General features: G+C 43.1%; 1 protein-coding gene across 1 annotated transcript in view; it reads right to left on the reverse strand.

Moving 5' to 3' along the window:
* Positions 1-17,723, reverse strand: part of UMODL1 (uromodulin like 1) — a 50,460-nt gene that overhangs the window by 356 nt on the left and 32,381 nt on the right. Inside the window, exons 12-19 of the mRNA XM_059818161.1 lie at positions 12,648-12,861; positions 10,970-11,107; positions 8,864-9,099; positions 8,048-8,190; positions 6,654-6,890; positions 5,636-5,795; positions 2,482-2,570; positions 2,396-2,399 (exon numbers count right to left, since the gene is read on the reverse strand). Coding sequence (XP_059674144.1) covers positions 2,396-2,399; positions 2,482-2,570; positions 5,636-5,795; positions 6,654-6,890; positions 8,048-8,190; positions 8,864-9,099; positions 10,970-11,107; positions 12,648-12,861 — 1,221 coding nt within the window. The remainder of the gene's footprint in view (positions 1-2,395; positions 2,400-2,481; positions 2,571-5,635; positions 5,796-6,653; positions 6,891-8,047; positions 8,191-8,863; positions 9,100-10,969; positions 11,108-12,647; positions 12,862-17,723) is intronic.

A 17,723-nucleotide genomic window follows, 5' to 3' on the forward strand; every position in this document is an offset into this window, starting at 1 on the left:
TAGTGAGCCACAGTCCAAGTTCTCTTTTTACATACAAGAGTAAAGCCCCTGCAGACATGAATGTGATGTGTCTTTGGAATTTGAGTCTACAATTTTCTGTTAAAGTAAGAATTAAAGGATTGGTGACTTTTTGAAATGCTGCCTTACTTTCAGAATTACCCTAGACATAAAGCATTCTCCCATCTTAGTCCTGCCCCCATTCATCTATGATTATGAAAAACCACTTGATTTGCTTTTATCTCATATGTAACACTTCTTTAAACACAGAGTATTTAGGGAAGGATTCTCCATGTGTGCTGGGTCTCCCATCTCCCGTTCTAGTCAGCAGAGATCTGGCTGGGGCAGTCAGTGGAGGAAGATATGTGAGTCACTCTGTAGCCTGAGCATAGGCATATAGTGCCACCTGAGAAGCCCAAGGATGTCTACAATATCTGCACAGGTCTGGCAGACATGGCATGGGACTTGCAGGAGACCTATAGTCTTTTGGAAAAGCACCCAGACACTGAGGGGAAGTAAAGAATGGGGCACCATGGGTCATGATCACCAAATGCCTGTGTGTGGGCAGGAATCAAGTCCCTTGTTGCCAGCTGTCTCCCTAGGCTCCACTGACTATCGACAGAACATGTTTGCCTGGTTCAGATGTAGACACTTCCATGTATTTGTCCAAATCTGCAAGCAGAATCCCCTCTCCCTTTAACATTATGCCTCTCTTCATGTTTGTACATGTACTCTTGCACGCTTCTAATTCATTCTTGTAAATGCTTGATGCACCTACAAAAATATCTGTTTATCTGCATACATTTTCAGGACAGCGCTTATTTAGCCAAGCACTTGTGCAGTACCTGAGGTGCACAGAAGACAAATACTAATGCATACACGCCTATAATTAGAGGCAAGATCTTTGGCCAAAGGGCCCTGTTGGCAGCCACAGAGGTATGCAATAGCAGTGTCCAAGCTATGTAACATCCAGGAAATCACTCCAAGACAGGCCAAAGCAGTGTTGCATAATATATTTAGGCTTATTTTTGAATTTCAGTATGAAACAAAGGAATAAAAAAGAAGATGCACAGTGGAAATGACAGTCTGTATCCAGACACAGGTAGAACAGGCCTTCCTGAGCACATGTATCAGTGGTCTTTGCTATATAGCATGTGACCAAGCAGTATAGGCAGAGCAGGTAAAGCTTTTTTCATGTTTCACTGCAGCAGTTTACCTGATACCATAATTCATGTTGTCTCCTTCAACACAGAGATGCATATCACTGTCTAGGTCTAGCCTCACACTTAAAATGCAATGTGAGTGTCCAAATTGGAAATAGGAGACAACATCTAATAGTGCCACCTTTACCTAGGAATCGATGTAGTACAAGCCAAATAAAGCTCCCCTCACCAGAATTCCTTTTGCTGTACAAAGAAAGAAAGCTGTATTAATTGCTAAGTTTTAAAAAAAGAACTAATTCAGAAATGAACACTGAAGGCCTATTCCAACAGACTACTACTTGCATATAATGGAAGAAAAATACAATATGCTAAGTCAGAGCCAGTTTCGAGGTCCAAAAGAACATTGTGACCATCACAGCAGAGGAGAAAAAAATACCTTTAACCCACTAACTGTCCAGCATTAACTTATCTCCACGGTCAGAGGAGCGTTAAGTGACCAGCAAAACAGGCAACCAGCAGGAGGAAAGGGGGTAACTTCTGTCTATTCACAGTAGCCATGTGCTAAAACTCTGATATTGGTGTGTACAAATACTCTCAATGAGTGTTTTACGCCAATAAGATATGAAGGTAAATGGCTGGAGGAGGCCAAATGACCGAAGATGTTAGAGGCCACAGGTGTCCTTGAAAACATCACTTGGGGTAAATGCAGAAGGGCCAGATGCATAACAAATTAGACCTTGCTTGTACACAGTGCTGGTGTTTGCTCTCTATTAACCTGTACTGTACCACTCCACCAGATTAACCAAGGTGCTGTGCATCAGCTGTGCTCTGCCACTTTCCCTTACAGTAGTAATTAAGTCAATACCAGGGAGTCTAAGGAAACACAACAATACAATCTCTTATCTCCTCTGATTTTGGACTTCAGAGCTCAATATAATTGCGATCTAAAAACAGTGTAGAGTAAACACTTCAAAAACTGATTGCAATCTAAAAGACTCAAGCTGCTTTCACACTCTACAATTGTAATAAAGGTTTGGTTTTGTGGCTGTTGTACTTGCTACCCTGTGCAAATAGCTACATGAAGCACTTTATCCTCTTCCTTTTTACATTTCTTTGACAATCTGACAGTCACTTCAGCGAGGAGGGCACATGCTTTTCCACACTGCCACATGGCTTCAGTAAGAACGCCTGCTCCTCAGAAAAATATGCAGAAGAGGACCAAAACCTTGTATCACAGGTCTTCAGGTTCCTTTGACAGTAAAAAGGAATCTTGAAATGATAGTTACTCTGCGTCCACTTTTTGTAAGCATCTATTCATAACTCACCAGCCGATTTACATAGGGGTCCCCAGGATGTTCTGTACGTAGTGATGGTTTCACCAGTCTTCAGGGATCGAACTGCATGGCATCTCTGCAACAATTAATTCAAACCCCAACAAGTAATATGGCTTACTAATGAAAAATACAAAGCATTCTGATGAGCATGTGAAAGCCCAGTGGTATTCTCGCTCATTGGGGTTTTTGTTTCTTAATGTTATGCTTTGTTAAACTGAAATGAGCACCAAATGGAAGTTCAAAAGAAATGGCATTAGGGAAACATCAGTATAAAATCTGTAATTAGTCACACTGGAAAACACTGCTGTGAGCAGACATTTCACACACACATTCACTTTCTTTTCATTAACTTTCTGTTTGTTTTAGAGAAACCTTATGGGAGAATAAACTTCTCACTAATTCTATATGTCAGGGTTTTGCAAACATTTTTGTTTGGATGTTTCTACTGCCCATGGCAGGCATAGCAGATACTACAACCAGCACCAGCAAAAGCAGCAGCAACTTTCAGCCCCTGCCAGGCTGTGTGTCATTTTGAAGCAACGCACAACTCGTCGGTGACATGTGAACTACTAATCTGGGAACTACTAGTTTGAAAGCCCTGTCCTGTGAAATGCTGGGGATTAGCTGCTTTAGCTTTATGTGAGCAGCACTTGCAGAACACATAGTACACTCATCTTCTGCACGCTTCCTCGGTAGCACCATTCAGTTTGTTTGCTACTTTTTTGTTTTAAGTTGCAACCTAAAGGTCTTTGATGGGAACTGTTGCCTGTTGAGGTTATTCAAAAGATACTGTGGCTCTCCTGGAAGTGCACATAAACCCAGAGAAACTGCAGTACCATACTATAATCAGGAAAAGAAAGCAGGGAAGTGCAAGCGTGTCTCACCAGCTTGTCTACACAAGAATGTCTCACCAGTGCTACCTGCCTGGTTACACTGAAAAACCTCTACAGTCCACTGTCTTTAGCTGGATCAGCCCCCAGAAAAATACCCATGTAGCTGTGACTTTGACCTACCCTTGAATAGCTTTCCCAGCTAGGCAGATCCATTAGAGAATACGGTTAAATAGCTGCTCCCTGATGTCAATGATTTTTTGGTTCCACGTGGCCAGGGAGCAGCCACAATCCACCAAATATATGCATGGTGGTGATACATCGCTCCTTCTCCCATTCAAAGTCATGTTTCTTACTCATTTCTTACTACATTGCTCCCCAGCCTGTCTACTTTTTCCTACTCTAAACTTCAGAGCACCTTACTTTCTCTTGCCAAGAAAACAAGGAATAAAAAGACTGGGTAAGAAGAAGTAATACAAGAAGGAAGCCTCAATTTCGTGGGCAAAGAGCTGAAGCAAATCTGCCCTGAAGCAAATCAGTATTCTCCAGAGTAGCAGACAGATCAGAGGATCATATCCCAGACCCTGGGCACTTTCCCAGCCATCTCACATTATTTCCAAATATAGTCTGTTCTTGCTCCAATTTTCCTTGATCTTTGCACCTCCTGCAGCTCCCCCTCCCTTCTTTGTAAAAGCCATTGTCATCCTGTGTAGATGTGCCTAGTACTTGTCTTCTCCGCATAACATTTTAATCTCAATCTAATATACTGAATTCACTAACTTTTCATAGGGGGTAATTTCTGCATAGGAGAAAGGACAATATATCTCATGTATATATGAATAATATAGAAATTAATAATATAGAACACATGAAAGAAGTGGGCCTCACTGATCAACTCTGCTGTGCTTTGTTTGCTGCAAATGTCAATCTCCATCAAACCTCATCTTGGGCTAGCATAATTACCCCATCACAGACCCCTGTAATTCAGATCAAAGCCAGTCCTTTAGTTAACCATGTTCCTAAACTCTAATCCATACAGCTGAAGCCTGCTCTGACAACAAACTCAGCGGCTCCTAGCAAAGCAACTGTTTGATTCCTTACAGCAACCATACGAGCCCACACAGTCCCTGTCCTGCTCATCCCTCTTATTCCCCTGCCTTGCACCCACCACCATGTCCTTCCTCAGCTGTGCAGGACATACAGTGAACTCGGGGAGGGCACTGCCTACTCCAAAGGAGGCCATAGGCTGGGCCCTACTGAAGCACTGATTTTTAACACGCACATTCAGCTGTGAAAACTGGAGCCATCTTTCCATCTGTCAGTCGTATTTCCTGTCCCTACTTTTTTTTTTTTTTAATCTGGAGGAAGCTTTATACTTTGGGAAAGGAAACAAGTATCTTCTGCTAGCCATTTTTAATCTTTTAGGAAGAGATCGTTTGCTTTATAATGGGTTTAAACTGAGTTATTTAGAGCTAGAGGAAAGTGTTAAACAATGGAGGAACACCAAACTGCTAATGAAAACATCCTTGATAGAAAAAGAGCTGGGAAGGTTGGCAGAGGGAGAGGAGAATTCCTATGTGTCTGCTATCAGCAAAACCTATTTTTTCTTATTTCTATGGTAGCAACACATTTTTAGATGAAGCAGTGTGTATTACTTAGAAGTAAAAAGAAACAAAGCAATGCTTTCAAACACAGACAATTAGAAACTGAGGTTGTTATCAAAACATTGCTTTGTTTATTGCTTTAAAAAGCAATAGGGTTTTAAAAAGCCATAATAAACTCTATTAGAGTCACAGCCCTAGAAACTTAATGCCACCGAGCTTCCTTTCCTGGCACCTAAACTCTCACTTGGAGAAGCAAATCTCTAGGGAGGGAAAAAAGGACAGAAAAACAAATCAATTTACTCAGACTTCCCTGCTGACACAGCCAATTTGGGTGCTCGCTATTTTGTGACATGTCCATCTGAGGTGGCACATTTCTGAACAGCCTAATTCATTGTGACTTCTGTTCATTGCCTTATAGCCACCTCTATGCAGAGGCAAAAGGTTCAGTTCTCAGGTTCCCCAACTTTGATTTCCCCATTTCTGTGCAAGCTCCATGCTTTTAACTATGAGGATGAGGAACAGCAATAAAAGCAAACACTTCCATATGGTTGTAGTTCTTCCCCACCCTTCTCTGCTCTCAGCAGAGAATGAAGGAAAACTTCAAGACCTGTTTTAAACCCTGTTTGGAAACATTAGTCCTCCAATTCAATAGCAAGACTGCATATGTCATGTAGGAGAAAAGCAGCATATCGGAGCAAAACACTTACCGTCCTGCAGGTGCTTCCTGGTCTCTCCATACAAATGCGTATTTTGCAGTGCAGGTAAACCACAGAATTGTTGACAAAGGAAAAAATTTTCATCTTAAACTGCGCTTTGCTTGAATTCCCATTCTCTAGCAGTATGGTGTACGTATTTGGGATGGGACAGCTGAAAAGGAAGAGAAAAAACATACATAGCAGCTAGGGCTATAGAAGGCATGTTGTGGTTATAGTGCATAACTCAGGTTGTAAGGCTCCTTTAGAAAGCCGCAGCCAGACCTGCCATGAAGCAACTCTCCAGTAGTGCAGGGGTGATAAGAGGCTATTTGCTGCTTTATTCTCGCAGTATCCAAAAAGAACAGGAGATTCGCGAAGTGGTTGGAGAGTTGGAAAAGAAGGGAAGGAGTGACAGAAAGAAGGATTTAAACTTGGCTTCACCAAACACAAAGTGAAAGAACATCATATTAAAAGGAATAGCTCTTGTTACCGAGCAAAAGGATTATCCTGTATGTTAAGGTGGCAGGTGAGTCCAGGGAATATGATATCAGCGTGAGATCAGGGATCCAGACAGGAACAAAACTCCCCTTTTACCAGAGGCTGCATTAATATTGTCTGTGAGTCGCAACACATAGGAATCAACTAACATACACCTTCATTGACGCAAGTCACGTAAGCTCTTGGTAATATCTAAACCACAGAGAAATAGATAAAGCACACACTTCAATGTTCTTTCACTACTGACTGCCAAAACCACCTATTTCTTCAGGTCAAAAGTACAATTCCTTTACAAAACTATGGGGAAGACAGCCAAACTCAAACAACTACCACATGACCGTTTGAAAACATTTTCTTTTTATACCTACCTTCCTTGTTCAAAGAAGGTGTGACCGGTCAGAATGGTAAGGGACAGTGTATATGAATGATAAGAACACACATAAAAGGCATTTAAAATATAACACATTAGTAGTCAACGTCACTGGAAGATCTAAGGTATGGCACATGCTATTTGCAAGTGGCATTGCTGTACCTGTTGCTGATAAAAGCAAATGAGAGGGGATCCACTGAATTATTAGTTGGAGTCGCCCAGCAGTCAGTGAGGACCACCTTGAGCTTGCTGTCTGCTTTCTGGATCCCCACTTCAATCAGTACATCATCACTGACAGAGACACTGAAATTTTTTGGTATTGGGGAGTTTCCAATAAACAACTGCATTTCTGTTCTGAAGTGTCCAGATCCATGCAAATCTTCAAAGATGGTGTAAAGTCTGAAACAACAATTAACCTCCTTTAAAGACCACAAATTTGACTGTGTGCTTCTATAAATCAGTGCCTGTTTCTCCACCTTTTGTGCATTTAAGTAGTGAAGAGTTATCTGCAGTCCAGGATGTTAGGACACTGTTCAAGAGGAAAGGGTAAAAATGCATCAAGTTTTTACCTGGGAAGGTAGGCAGCATGGAAACACAAGTGGGAAAGTCTAAAGGGTGGAATGTCTTGGCAATACAAATAGGGCAGAGAGAGATACTTGAGGGGAGCTGAAGGAGAACATGACTATAAGCTGTCTTAAAGTTCAAAATAAGGAGAGTAAAAGCTTAGTGAAGAAGAGAAAAGCCAGAAAAAATAAGGAGAAGGGACAAATCTGAACAGTAAGTGAGGGACATGAGAAAATTATAGAGAAGGAGCCTGACAAAGACTTTGCAGGGGGATAGAAAGGAAAATACAATGTCTGGAGGGTTAGGAAACAGAAAGTGGATTTGGTGATGGTAGCTTAAGCATGGTGCTAGGCAAGAGAGAGGAGGTGTGCTTGTACGATGGGAGATCATTCACCATCAGAGCAAAGCCTGTGCTGCCACCTTTTCTGTGAGCATTTGGTTTGATTTTCTGTGAACAGTGGATTTGATTCCATCTTACTTGAAGATGGGGCCTTCCATAAAAAAGTATTTGCATTACATATCTTCTCTTTTTTCCAAGTTGATCAAATAAGGATTTGTGGGGGTTAAAAATTGCCATCCTCAGCACCCACACAGCAGTCTGCATGCCTACATCAGCTGAAAAGATACACCATTGTCATGTTCCAAAAGCAGGAAAATACTGTAATTGCTACATGTGATTGCCCAGGAAGGTGAAGAGGAGTCCGGAATTCTGGCTCCCAACCCTGCACCAGTAGCTCCCAAAGATTTATTTTCATCTATGGTTTAGCCAGGCAATTGCCAATCTTGTTGGCTGTTGGATCTATTGACACATTAGATGGAGTAGGCGAGAAGCCCATAGCAGGGATCACCTGAGCACAGGACTCACAGGATGGCAGACTACTTGGCATAGCAAGTACTGCCACTGGATACAGCTAAGGTCCCTGGAGATTTTTTCAATGCAGCAGCACTCGGCCACACAACAGCATTTCAAGGCAGAGAGACTTGTTACTTACCCTTCTGCAGTGTATCCAGAGGAAGTCAAGAGATCGTTTTGAAACACACAGTGAATGGGACTGGCAACTTTTAAATGGTGGATTACTCCCTGAGCAGAAACGTCATTCCGAAGGATGCTTTTCACTACAGTATTAGTCATGTTCTGGAACACAGAAAGAAGAAAGCACAACTTGTGAACATCAGTGTATCTAGGGATATAACAGAGGTACAGGCTTACCAGTTTCAAGTGCTTAGGAATTCTCCATTCTCCTGGCTGCAAAAATCAAACAGATTAAACCTCTAGTATCTTATTTGCTGTACAGGGAGTCAATGAAAATCTACCAGCCTTCCATCTCTTCCTCAGTCTGCTTCACAAGGGAATTTCTGTACTTTGGCATGGCCTGAGCCTAGCATTTGCTCTGGGATCCAAAGAGATGGCCATCACTCTTTGTCCCCATTACTGATAGCAGTTAGGGTATTTGTCTCAATATGATAATGAAATTGCTTTTAACAAAAGAGAAGCTTCTGACAGCTGCAGAGGGAACCCAGAGAGACATGGGAAGTGACTCTCAGTTTGGAGAAGCCCTTGAGTTTTGCTGCCTGACCCCAAAGATTCCCCTTCTCTTTCTTGCTTGCCCTCCTCCCCAGCCAGCAAGGTAACTTTCCACTCACAGGAAGAGGTTTTCTTTCTCCAAAGAAATTTCTTTGTCCAACATTTCAGCAACCAATAGACTGTACTCCAGTACAATCTGCCATTGCTCCCCTCCTCAACCCACCCCCAAGACCAAAAAAAATGCTCCAAGGCTTCTTTGCATTCACTGGCTCAGGGGACTTACAGTCTCAACTTCAGTGCCACAGTCGCTCCAGCCTGCCTGCAGCACAACATGAGTGCCGTTGCTGATGCTCACATTGCAGTGAGGCTCCCCCAGGTACAGAGAAGTTTCTGGGATAGACTCCTGCTGTAAAAATCTCTTCTGGACAGCAAGGACGATCTTCTCGATTTCACAGAACACGCTCACTGCATCTTTAATGGAAATGTCCTGGGCAGGTTTAACGAGGGGGACGGGAGATGCTTGAGGAGAAACATCGGAAGTTGACACAGGATCTGTGGTGGGAGGAGGCAGCACCATGGTGGAGAACATGGTGTCCTCCAGAGCTTTGTGGTCAGCGGTGGAGAAGTCCAATGAAGCAGGAGAGGAAAAATGAGCTGAAGTTTGCAAAGAAGTTGCAGGTAAAACTGTGTTGTGTACAGGTTTCTTATCCATCAGTGTTGCCTCCTGGCTGATAGGAAAAGCTGAAGAGTGCCAAAAATAAAGGTACTGTTGTAATTTACAAATTCAAATTGATTTTATAAGGTAAGAGCAAAGCCTTAGGAGGCAACTCACAGTTATGGGTAGGAAACAAGCTGCTTTTATTTTTCTAACCCGCTCTACTTACTGCCAAAGCTATGGATATTTTTTAAGAAAGAGCACAAGAGATACATATAGTGCCTGTGAGTAAAGCTGAATCCTTTATTTCCTGAGAGCTACAATAATTAGTGTGCTCAACCAAAACACGTATATATAGCTTTTGGAAGATCAGTGCTTGCAAGAGATCCCCAGCTGTAAGTTGCTCAGCAAGTATTCATATTTTTTTGCCTAGTATTGTAGGAGACTGCACACTTCTTGATGTGGGGTATAAACAGGAGCAGAGTTTGTTAAAAAACCTGGCCCCATTTGTGACCAGTTGGTACCCAAAAGATATGACACTGAGCACTTTGGAAAACCCATTTTGGGGGAAATGCAGGACAAACCTCCTGTAGCAGGCCCGCATTGCACATACGTGTCCTGAGAGACACAGTGGGGACTTGAACAAATGTGTTAGTAGCAATCTTTAATGGTTTCAGCAAGAAAGCAAGCAGGGGAAAAGGGTAAACACAGGTTGAGATCAATGTGTACATCGAATATCTGACATCCAGCACAGGCTCTGGGGTTACCCCATGGCTTTTTGCTGGTAGAAACAGCCTGAGTATTCATCCACCACTGTCTTAGAGAGCACCAAGATAATAAACTCCATTTGCAGTGAAACACAAAGGCTGTGTCTCATCACACAAAAATTCTCTTAAATAATTTTAATGGGTTGTGCATACAAATAGCATCAATCTCCCAAGCAACATGTAAAATCTGCACATATATATATACCTCTGGAACTCCCCAGCTTTTGGAAATGCCCCAAATTAAAAAGCTGCTGATTTGAATGTAAAAGGAAGAAAAAGAAAAGTCTGAGCTCTTTCAGAGCTGAATTTCCCAAAAGCTCATTATCGTAATACTAAATGTTAAACAAAACTGAGGAAAGGTTGGTATCAGTTGACAAATCCTTGTGACTTCAGCCAGAGTAGCTTATCACTGTGATTACAAAAATAATTATAAATTACTGAAGAAGCCTAAAAGAATTTAGGAGCTTAAAGACCCATCATACGTCAGCTAACAAATGATTCAAGGAAAGACAGAAGCTAGATGAATTGACTCATACAAAAAAGTAGTTTGTAATACCAACATTTCATCCCTGCTGCCATAGGGAGGTCAAACCACATACCTAGTGCTTTCTGTTACCTTCTCTATTATCTCTGCTGTCCCCTCTGCTACTGCTAATGAAAAAAACTAACAATCTTGACAATCCTATCTAATTTTAATGGCAAATATGAGAAAACAGTACTGTTAAAAGAGCCTTACAAAGACAGCATTAAATATTAATATAGTAAACTTTCATGACAGAGTATTACAGTCAGAAATACTTAAAGTCCACTGCAAGACTTTTCCCATTAGGATCCAGCTGAAAACAAAAAACCAAATAGATCCCCAAGAAAATTTCAAGACCTGTGACAAGTGTGACCATGATCCAATAGAGATCAGATCACTAAGCATTCAGTTAGCCATTAGATAATAATTTTTTTTTTTTTTTGCCTTCACAGCTTCTTCCAGGCCTTTCTGGATGCACATCAGCAAATCCTTCATTGCAGCTGCACTGGTAAAACCCAAGTGTGTTATGGCACGATGCATCCGGGGAGCAGTCATCTTCTTCGCTTTTGCACTCATCATAATCTATTTGGTATATTTAAGCAAAAGGCAAAGAAGGAGAGTATGTAAATGTAAATGAGATGGTTCTGAAACTGGAGCACGGTCGTATCATCATGATATCACAGTGGGATTACACCTCTTAGGTGTGACACTCTATTGTACGTGTCAGGAGGCTGCTGAGTCTAGAAGAGATGGGACACTGGAAGCACAGCCTAGAGAGCAAATTGCAAGGCACTGACAAAACCCTCCAAGAGCTGTGCTACCGATGATGCTCAGCAGATACTCACTGAAATGTAGGCACCATGCTGCAGAGCTCCTATCCTCCTAAAGTAATCAACAGCCCAAGGGGGAGCTTCTAACCCCAGGGGCTTCCTCAGCTGCCTCCCCCATTCCTGAGGAGATGGTTAGTAAATGCCCAGAATGAGTGAAGCAGGAGGTTTGTGTGACTGGTCCAAGTTGCAGTCTAGTTGCTTTCTTAATTTTAACTGGCCAAAATTTTCACTTTTGAAAGGAAAAATATGCTTTGCTTCCCTTTCTCTTCCCAAGGTCTAATTGGAACTGTGCAAATAAGGACATAACACCATAGGTGTGACTCAGAAATCAGCACTAACCACCTGGTCTATGGGGACCTGTCCCTGAAACAAACCATTTGTTTTGGCACAGGTTCGAGCGGGGGCAGGCACTCTACAAAGCACTACCACAAGATAGTTGTGATCTTACGATCTAATTAATGGGATACGTAGCTTTCCAGATTCACAGCTGTAAGTGTAACAGGCAAAGAGAATGTACAGGGCAGACCATATATGTGCTTCTGAAGTCATTTTGCGTGAGACTCTAATTGACAGCTTATAACAACATTCTTTGGACAAACATATCATGTTAACGTATCATGTTAATGTATCATTTTTCCAGAGATGACACATCAACTTGTGAAACAGAATTCAACTGCAGTTAGTCAGGAGACTAATGTTTCCTCTTAACGACTTACTTAAATTACATATAAAGGAAAAGTAGTTGTACAATCAGCCATTGTGCTGGTCTTGGTAAGGTGTGGACTTTCATCTGAACTCCTGACGCACAGGTGCGTGAGGAAAACACATACTCCCGGTGCAGAAGAATTCACATGTTCATTTATTTGTTTCTTGAGGTTTCTATCACATCCAAATTTATCAGAGGGTAATGTGTTTCAAAATGATTTTAAACAGAGCTAGTTATGTCTGTGTACAGGGACCTGTTTCCAGTACTAGCTTAGAAAACCCTCATATTTGTGACAACCATTTCTAACATCTCTGTATCTTCTTCTCTATAAAATAAATGCTAGGTATAGACAAAAAGACCAGCTGGTTTTGTCCTTTTTGATCAGGAGTACCGCACTTCTTATTTCATCTTTTGATGTTCTCTGAAAAAGCTTATTGGATGGATAAGCAGGACCAATATAAGGAGAGAGAATGGCTTTTCATCGATCTGTTTTACAGATACTTTCACCTCAAAAAATACAGATTAATAATACGCTTTATGATCTTTCTAGTTTTGAAGAACTATTGGGATACAAGCTGCTCCTTACCATTTATGGAGAGATTGCTCTTGTCAACTGTGAAATAGGAGCTGTGTTCAAAGGCATCACGAAAAGTGGTGATGATGTAGTAGATATCCAGATCTTCTGCAATCAGTAAATCGAAACTTACCACTGTGCTCCCATTAGTAATACCCTTTATCAACACTTTAATCAGACCAGCATCCATCTGCTGAAGAACCTCAGGGGGCAGAGATTTATGTACCTGGAATAAAAACAAAATGCTTGTGGAGATGGACAGATAGAAGCAATTACATTTTAGGCTTTACGCACTGCCCAGAAGAGAGCATTATGCATTACAGTTGTGCTTCATACTCTAGAGGGAAGCAGCAGAAAATTGACCTTTTGCTTTATAACATTTCCACTCTACAGCAGCTGAAGGATATCGTATATATTTAACCATGAATATTGAAGAAGTTAAGCAATTAAGATACCTCGTCTGTCATTTGGCACAGGTCCTTGCCTCTGGTAACAGCAAGGGAGGAGACTGCAGGGAAGCTCCCATGTTCTGCCTCTCAAAATGCCTCCAGGGAGAGGGGGCAACCCAATATGAGGAGGAGCTGCTAATGGAAGTGGAGAGGCCTCCTGACACTCCACACTGCGTCTTGGAGGGCTCCCTCAGCTCAGGTATGTTACAGCTTAGAGGACACCACCCTCAAGCCTTTCTTCACAGGTGATTGCTCACCAGAGCCAAGCAAATAAGCAAAATTCTCCTGCTTATTATTGAGTGCAAACTTCCCTCTTTTTAAATGCCCAGACCAGGGTAAAGAAAACAGAAAGGTGTTTCATGCCACCAGCACTGCCACACAACTCAACCCCCCATCAAGTCAGTCCCCTATTTGATTTCAGAAATATTTCATTAAAGTCTTCCCCGAGGAATATCACAACATTTCTGCAAATTCTGACTGTCATTGTGGCACACAGCCCCTACTCACGGTCCTTCCTGAGAGTCCAAGAGCAGGGCTAGGAGATGGCTCTGCACTATTTTGAACAGGAACTGTCACCCTCAAAGTATTGCAGCACAGCTGAACTTAGGGCAGTTTAGAGAAATCAATAAAATAAATGTTCACAATCTGTACACAGTGACCTTGGAATTCAATAGCGGACTAAGAAAGAAAATGCCACCTTTTTCAAAGCACACTGAGCCTTATTCACAACAGCCCCCAAAGCAGCCTCCTTTACCACACTGAAGGGCAGGACGGTCTGCTTTCTGCGGGATGGGAAAACACAGGGCTGTGTGAAGCTTTGCATCAGCTGAGCTCCTCAGCCTCTCTACCAGCCAGCCCAGATGGAAACACCAACCCCTCTCAAAGAGATACACAGACTGGAGCTGCATGTTTGACCTCTTCCCTTTCCACCCTCCAAGGCTGGGTGGTACCTCTACAGGGCAGCTGCCCATGGGAACATCTTCTCCTCCCACAGGAGGGCAGCCCACGGGGTAGGGCACCCAGGCATACACAAGAGCCTGGGGGGACATACAACAGCTTTTGCATGTCCAGCACTGTTCCCCTTCATCTCCAGGCCCAGCACCAGCCACAGGAGGACCAGACACAGGTCAGATGGCATCATCTCATGGGACCAACCCCAGACAAGACAAAAGGCTAATATTAATTCAGCTTTAAAGAACATGTTGAGAAAAAATTACACACATAAATACAGACCTATTTCTGAGAAACTCACCACAAAGAGAAACTGGTAAACATCCACAAGTGCTCCCCTCGGTCCTTTTCCTCTAGTCGCCCAGACAAGGGGCCCAATAAGTCTGCGCTGGACTCCCTTTCTACCTGCATGTCCCAAGCGAAAGGAAGGCACACACACACACACAGAGGTTTTTCATGCCAGGTCTTGCCCCAGCATCTAACCACAATGCAGGCAGAGCACATATCTGATGACTAGATGCCAGGGTAAGCACAGGCTGTGTGAGACCATGCATCAATGTCCTAATTTTCCCATTACAATTGTATATTTTCTTCTCTCCCTTTCTCCAGGAGATGCTCACAGATACTCTGTGTTTCTTAGTATCTTTCACGTGTGTCTGGGAAGTCTTTTTAAATTCTTCCACACCAAGAAAAAGTGCAGCAACAGAAAGTGTGGGACATATAACTTTCAAGCCTGCATCAAACAGGTAGTACAGGCTGTTCTGAGCTATTGGTATTAAAATTGCACTTAGAAACTGCCAACAAAAGTGCAACAGGAGACTGTCCACAGTAAAAGAGCAGCTCCCAGCACCACAAGAAGGACAAATCCCACACCACCCCTGTCCACCCTCCTGAGCCTGGGACACACACAGCTTCCTTCTACATAGCAGCCACTAGCTTCAATGCAGGACACAGAGAGATGGAAAAAGCCACAGAAACACCTAAATTTTTGTGATTTCTCAGCATACTTGCTCTTTGCCTTCACTCTCTCACGGCTGTCAGGCTCCCAGGAGATACCAACAGAGAGGACGGTACTGAGCTGCAGAGCAACCGAACCGTAAGGGCCAGATGAGCAGCACTTGGCCCAGGTGAAAGCTGGCACATCACTGCCCTGTGCAGGAGAGTCGCACCTCTTTCCCAGCACCTTGCTCTGCTTTAGGCCCTCTCTTCAGGGTACGTTGCTCACTTCCTTCCCTAGCTCAACTTTCCAAAGAATTAAGGGGGCAGGCAGGGGCTACGCTGCAGTCACCTCCAACTCCTTCCTCTACACATGTCCTGCAGGAAATATCTGGAGCAGCAGGGCTGGATTTCAGCCATGAGTTTAAGGCAGAGCTTATGTCAGTGGTCTAATACTCAGGGGTGCAGGCAGTGACTCCTACCAGGGAGAGCCCAGGGAAGAAGTAAGGCCAGGGTCAGTGGTGGGAGCCGACGGGAGAAGCAGTCTCATTTCTCTTGCACCCATGCACAGAGCTCATGCATTTTGTGCTGGATTCTCCCAGGTGATCACAGCTCTTGCACACCTACGTGCCAAGCCTGACTTACCTGCCTGCTGTGTGTTATCCAGCCCCTACTTACTTGCCTGCTATAAGTTATCCAGCCCTGCAGATGGCCCCAGATTCTGTAGGCATGCTGCAGCCCTTTTCTGAGTCGCCAGAGCTGATGTGTGTTGCATGCGCTTGGTGGTAGGGTAACATTGCACAGAGCAAAGCCCCTGCATGCATCTGGAAAGGGCTGCCACGCACCTGGAAGTGCCACACAGTGAACCTTGCAGTGCCCCACGGGGCACGCAGGCAGAGTTGGGAAGGTGGAAAGAGCTAACTTCCCTACGAAAGCCTGGGCAGACTGGGGGCTGTCCTCGTCAGCCCCAAAATCTCCCATTTCACCAAGCCAGGGGGCTCTTGGGCCCCTTCTCCTCTCTCTTTCTGCTGTTTCACAAGCATGTACTGAAAAGTTGGAGGTCAGCCCTAAGTTTTCATCTTTCATAGTTTTTGTCTGAACTTCTGGACATGAAATACACACACCTGTGACATCCTCTTAGCCCATTCCCAATTTCACCAGTGTTCCCTTCTCATCTATCTCCTGAAATTTTATTTTATCGGTGCTTCTCTTTACCTAAGGCTTGGGAATTTTTTTTTGTCTGTTTTTTTTGTTTGTTTGTTTGCTTGCTTATTTTATTTCTGTCCTTATTCATACTTTTCCTCACAAAGCAGGACTCAGAGCTTGAAAAGTGTCAGGGGGACTTTCCCTGTATATGTATTTAGCCACTAGGTGACACTACAAAACCCTTTATCCAGAAGGCTACATTATTTCACAACAGGTACCACACCCTAGGTTATCAAAATAATGGTCGATGAAGTGAGGCTAGTAAAAAAGGAAAAGAAAGAGTGAACTTTTTAGAAGGAAATATTCAATGTATAATAGCCTTGAGTATGAGGTTTTCTTACTAGACAAATAAATTATCTTGGGATCCGTCATTGTGTCTACAATTTCTGTAGCACACAAAGGAAACACTAGCAATGCCAGACCAGGAGAAATTGGTACACCAGAAGAAGAGCCACAAGAAAGGGAGAGAACATGAGCAGAATTAACATCAGCATTGAGGGAAGGGAATGTCCCTTGCCCAGGCAAGAAAAACAGGAGGCAGATAAAGTCCAAGTTCAGGGCCAGATGGAAGCCACACTAAGACTGATTTAACGGGATAGGAAAGGCCAATAGGTTTTTGAGCAAAAGGAAAGTGGCAGGCTCAGGCAGCCAGGCTCACCCCATGGGTGGCTGTGGCATGTTTGGTGGGTTTTCTGGGACCACCCATCCATGGGTCCCAGACAAAATGTCAGCAGCTCGTTGGAGCTATTGTGGGTACCTGCACAGGAGCCTGCGTGGCCAGCAGAGCAGGGAATGTACTGCAAGTCTGGAAACTGGAAATAAGTAAGTAAAAGGTACATTAATTTGAACAGAACCCTGCATGAAGCCTGGTTTTTTCACTCAAAGAGAAAAAAAACCCTCCCCACTGTGCTTTGGCTGCACCTTCAGAGAGAAGGTACTAGAGCACACACCTGCCCAGCCACTATCACCAGCAGCTTTAAGGATGTCCCAAATTGGGGATAAACTCAAATTAACAAAAGGGGTGAAAGTACACTGGAATAATGAAACTGCCTTAATGCCTATATCAACACTCATTCCACATTCAGATAGCTTTAAATGCAATCATTTTAAGTGCATTAAGCTACATCAAACAAAGGCTACGTCACTTCCAAATGAGAGGATCACCTTGATAAGGCAATATCGTTTATTAGTTTCACACTTTTTCTCAATCTGTTAAGACACCCAAATTCAATATGACCTTTTCTATGCAGGAATTTAATGCACCTCAGTGAATGCATTTTCAATTCAAACCTTTTGTTTTCCTGATTCATTTTCTTGAGGACAATCCCTAGCTGCCATGATATTCTTCTTGGCTGTTGCAAAAGACAGGCTGAGCAAAACCCAAGACTAAAATACTCTGTCACCCTTAGCTATGTTGTTTTTCAGTTGCATTGCAAGGAGGATGGTGAAACTAGTCTGGACAATGACAGTGCAAGTTGTCACATCAAGTTTTTACCTCATTCTCATCTACACATTATTTAAAGGATGGTATTTCCATTTGCTGTGC

Source organism: Gavia stellata, chromosome 1 (genome assembly GCF_030936135.1).
Source record: "Gavia stellata isolate bGavSte3 chromosome 1, bGavSte3.hap2, whole genome shotgun sequence".
NCBI lineage: Eukaryota > Metazoa > Chordata > Aves > Gaviiformes > Gaviidae > Gavia > Gavia stellata.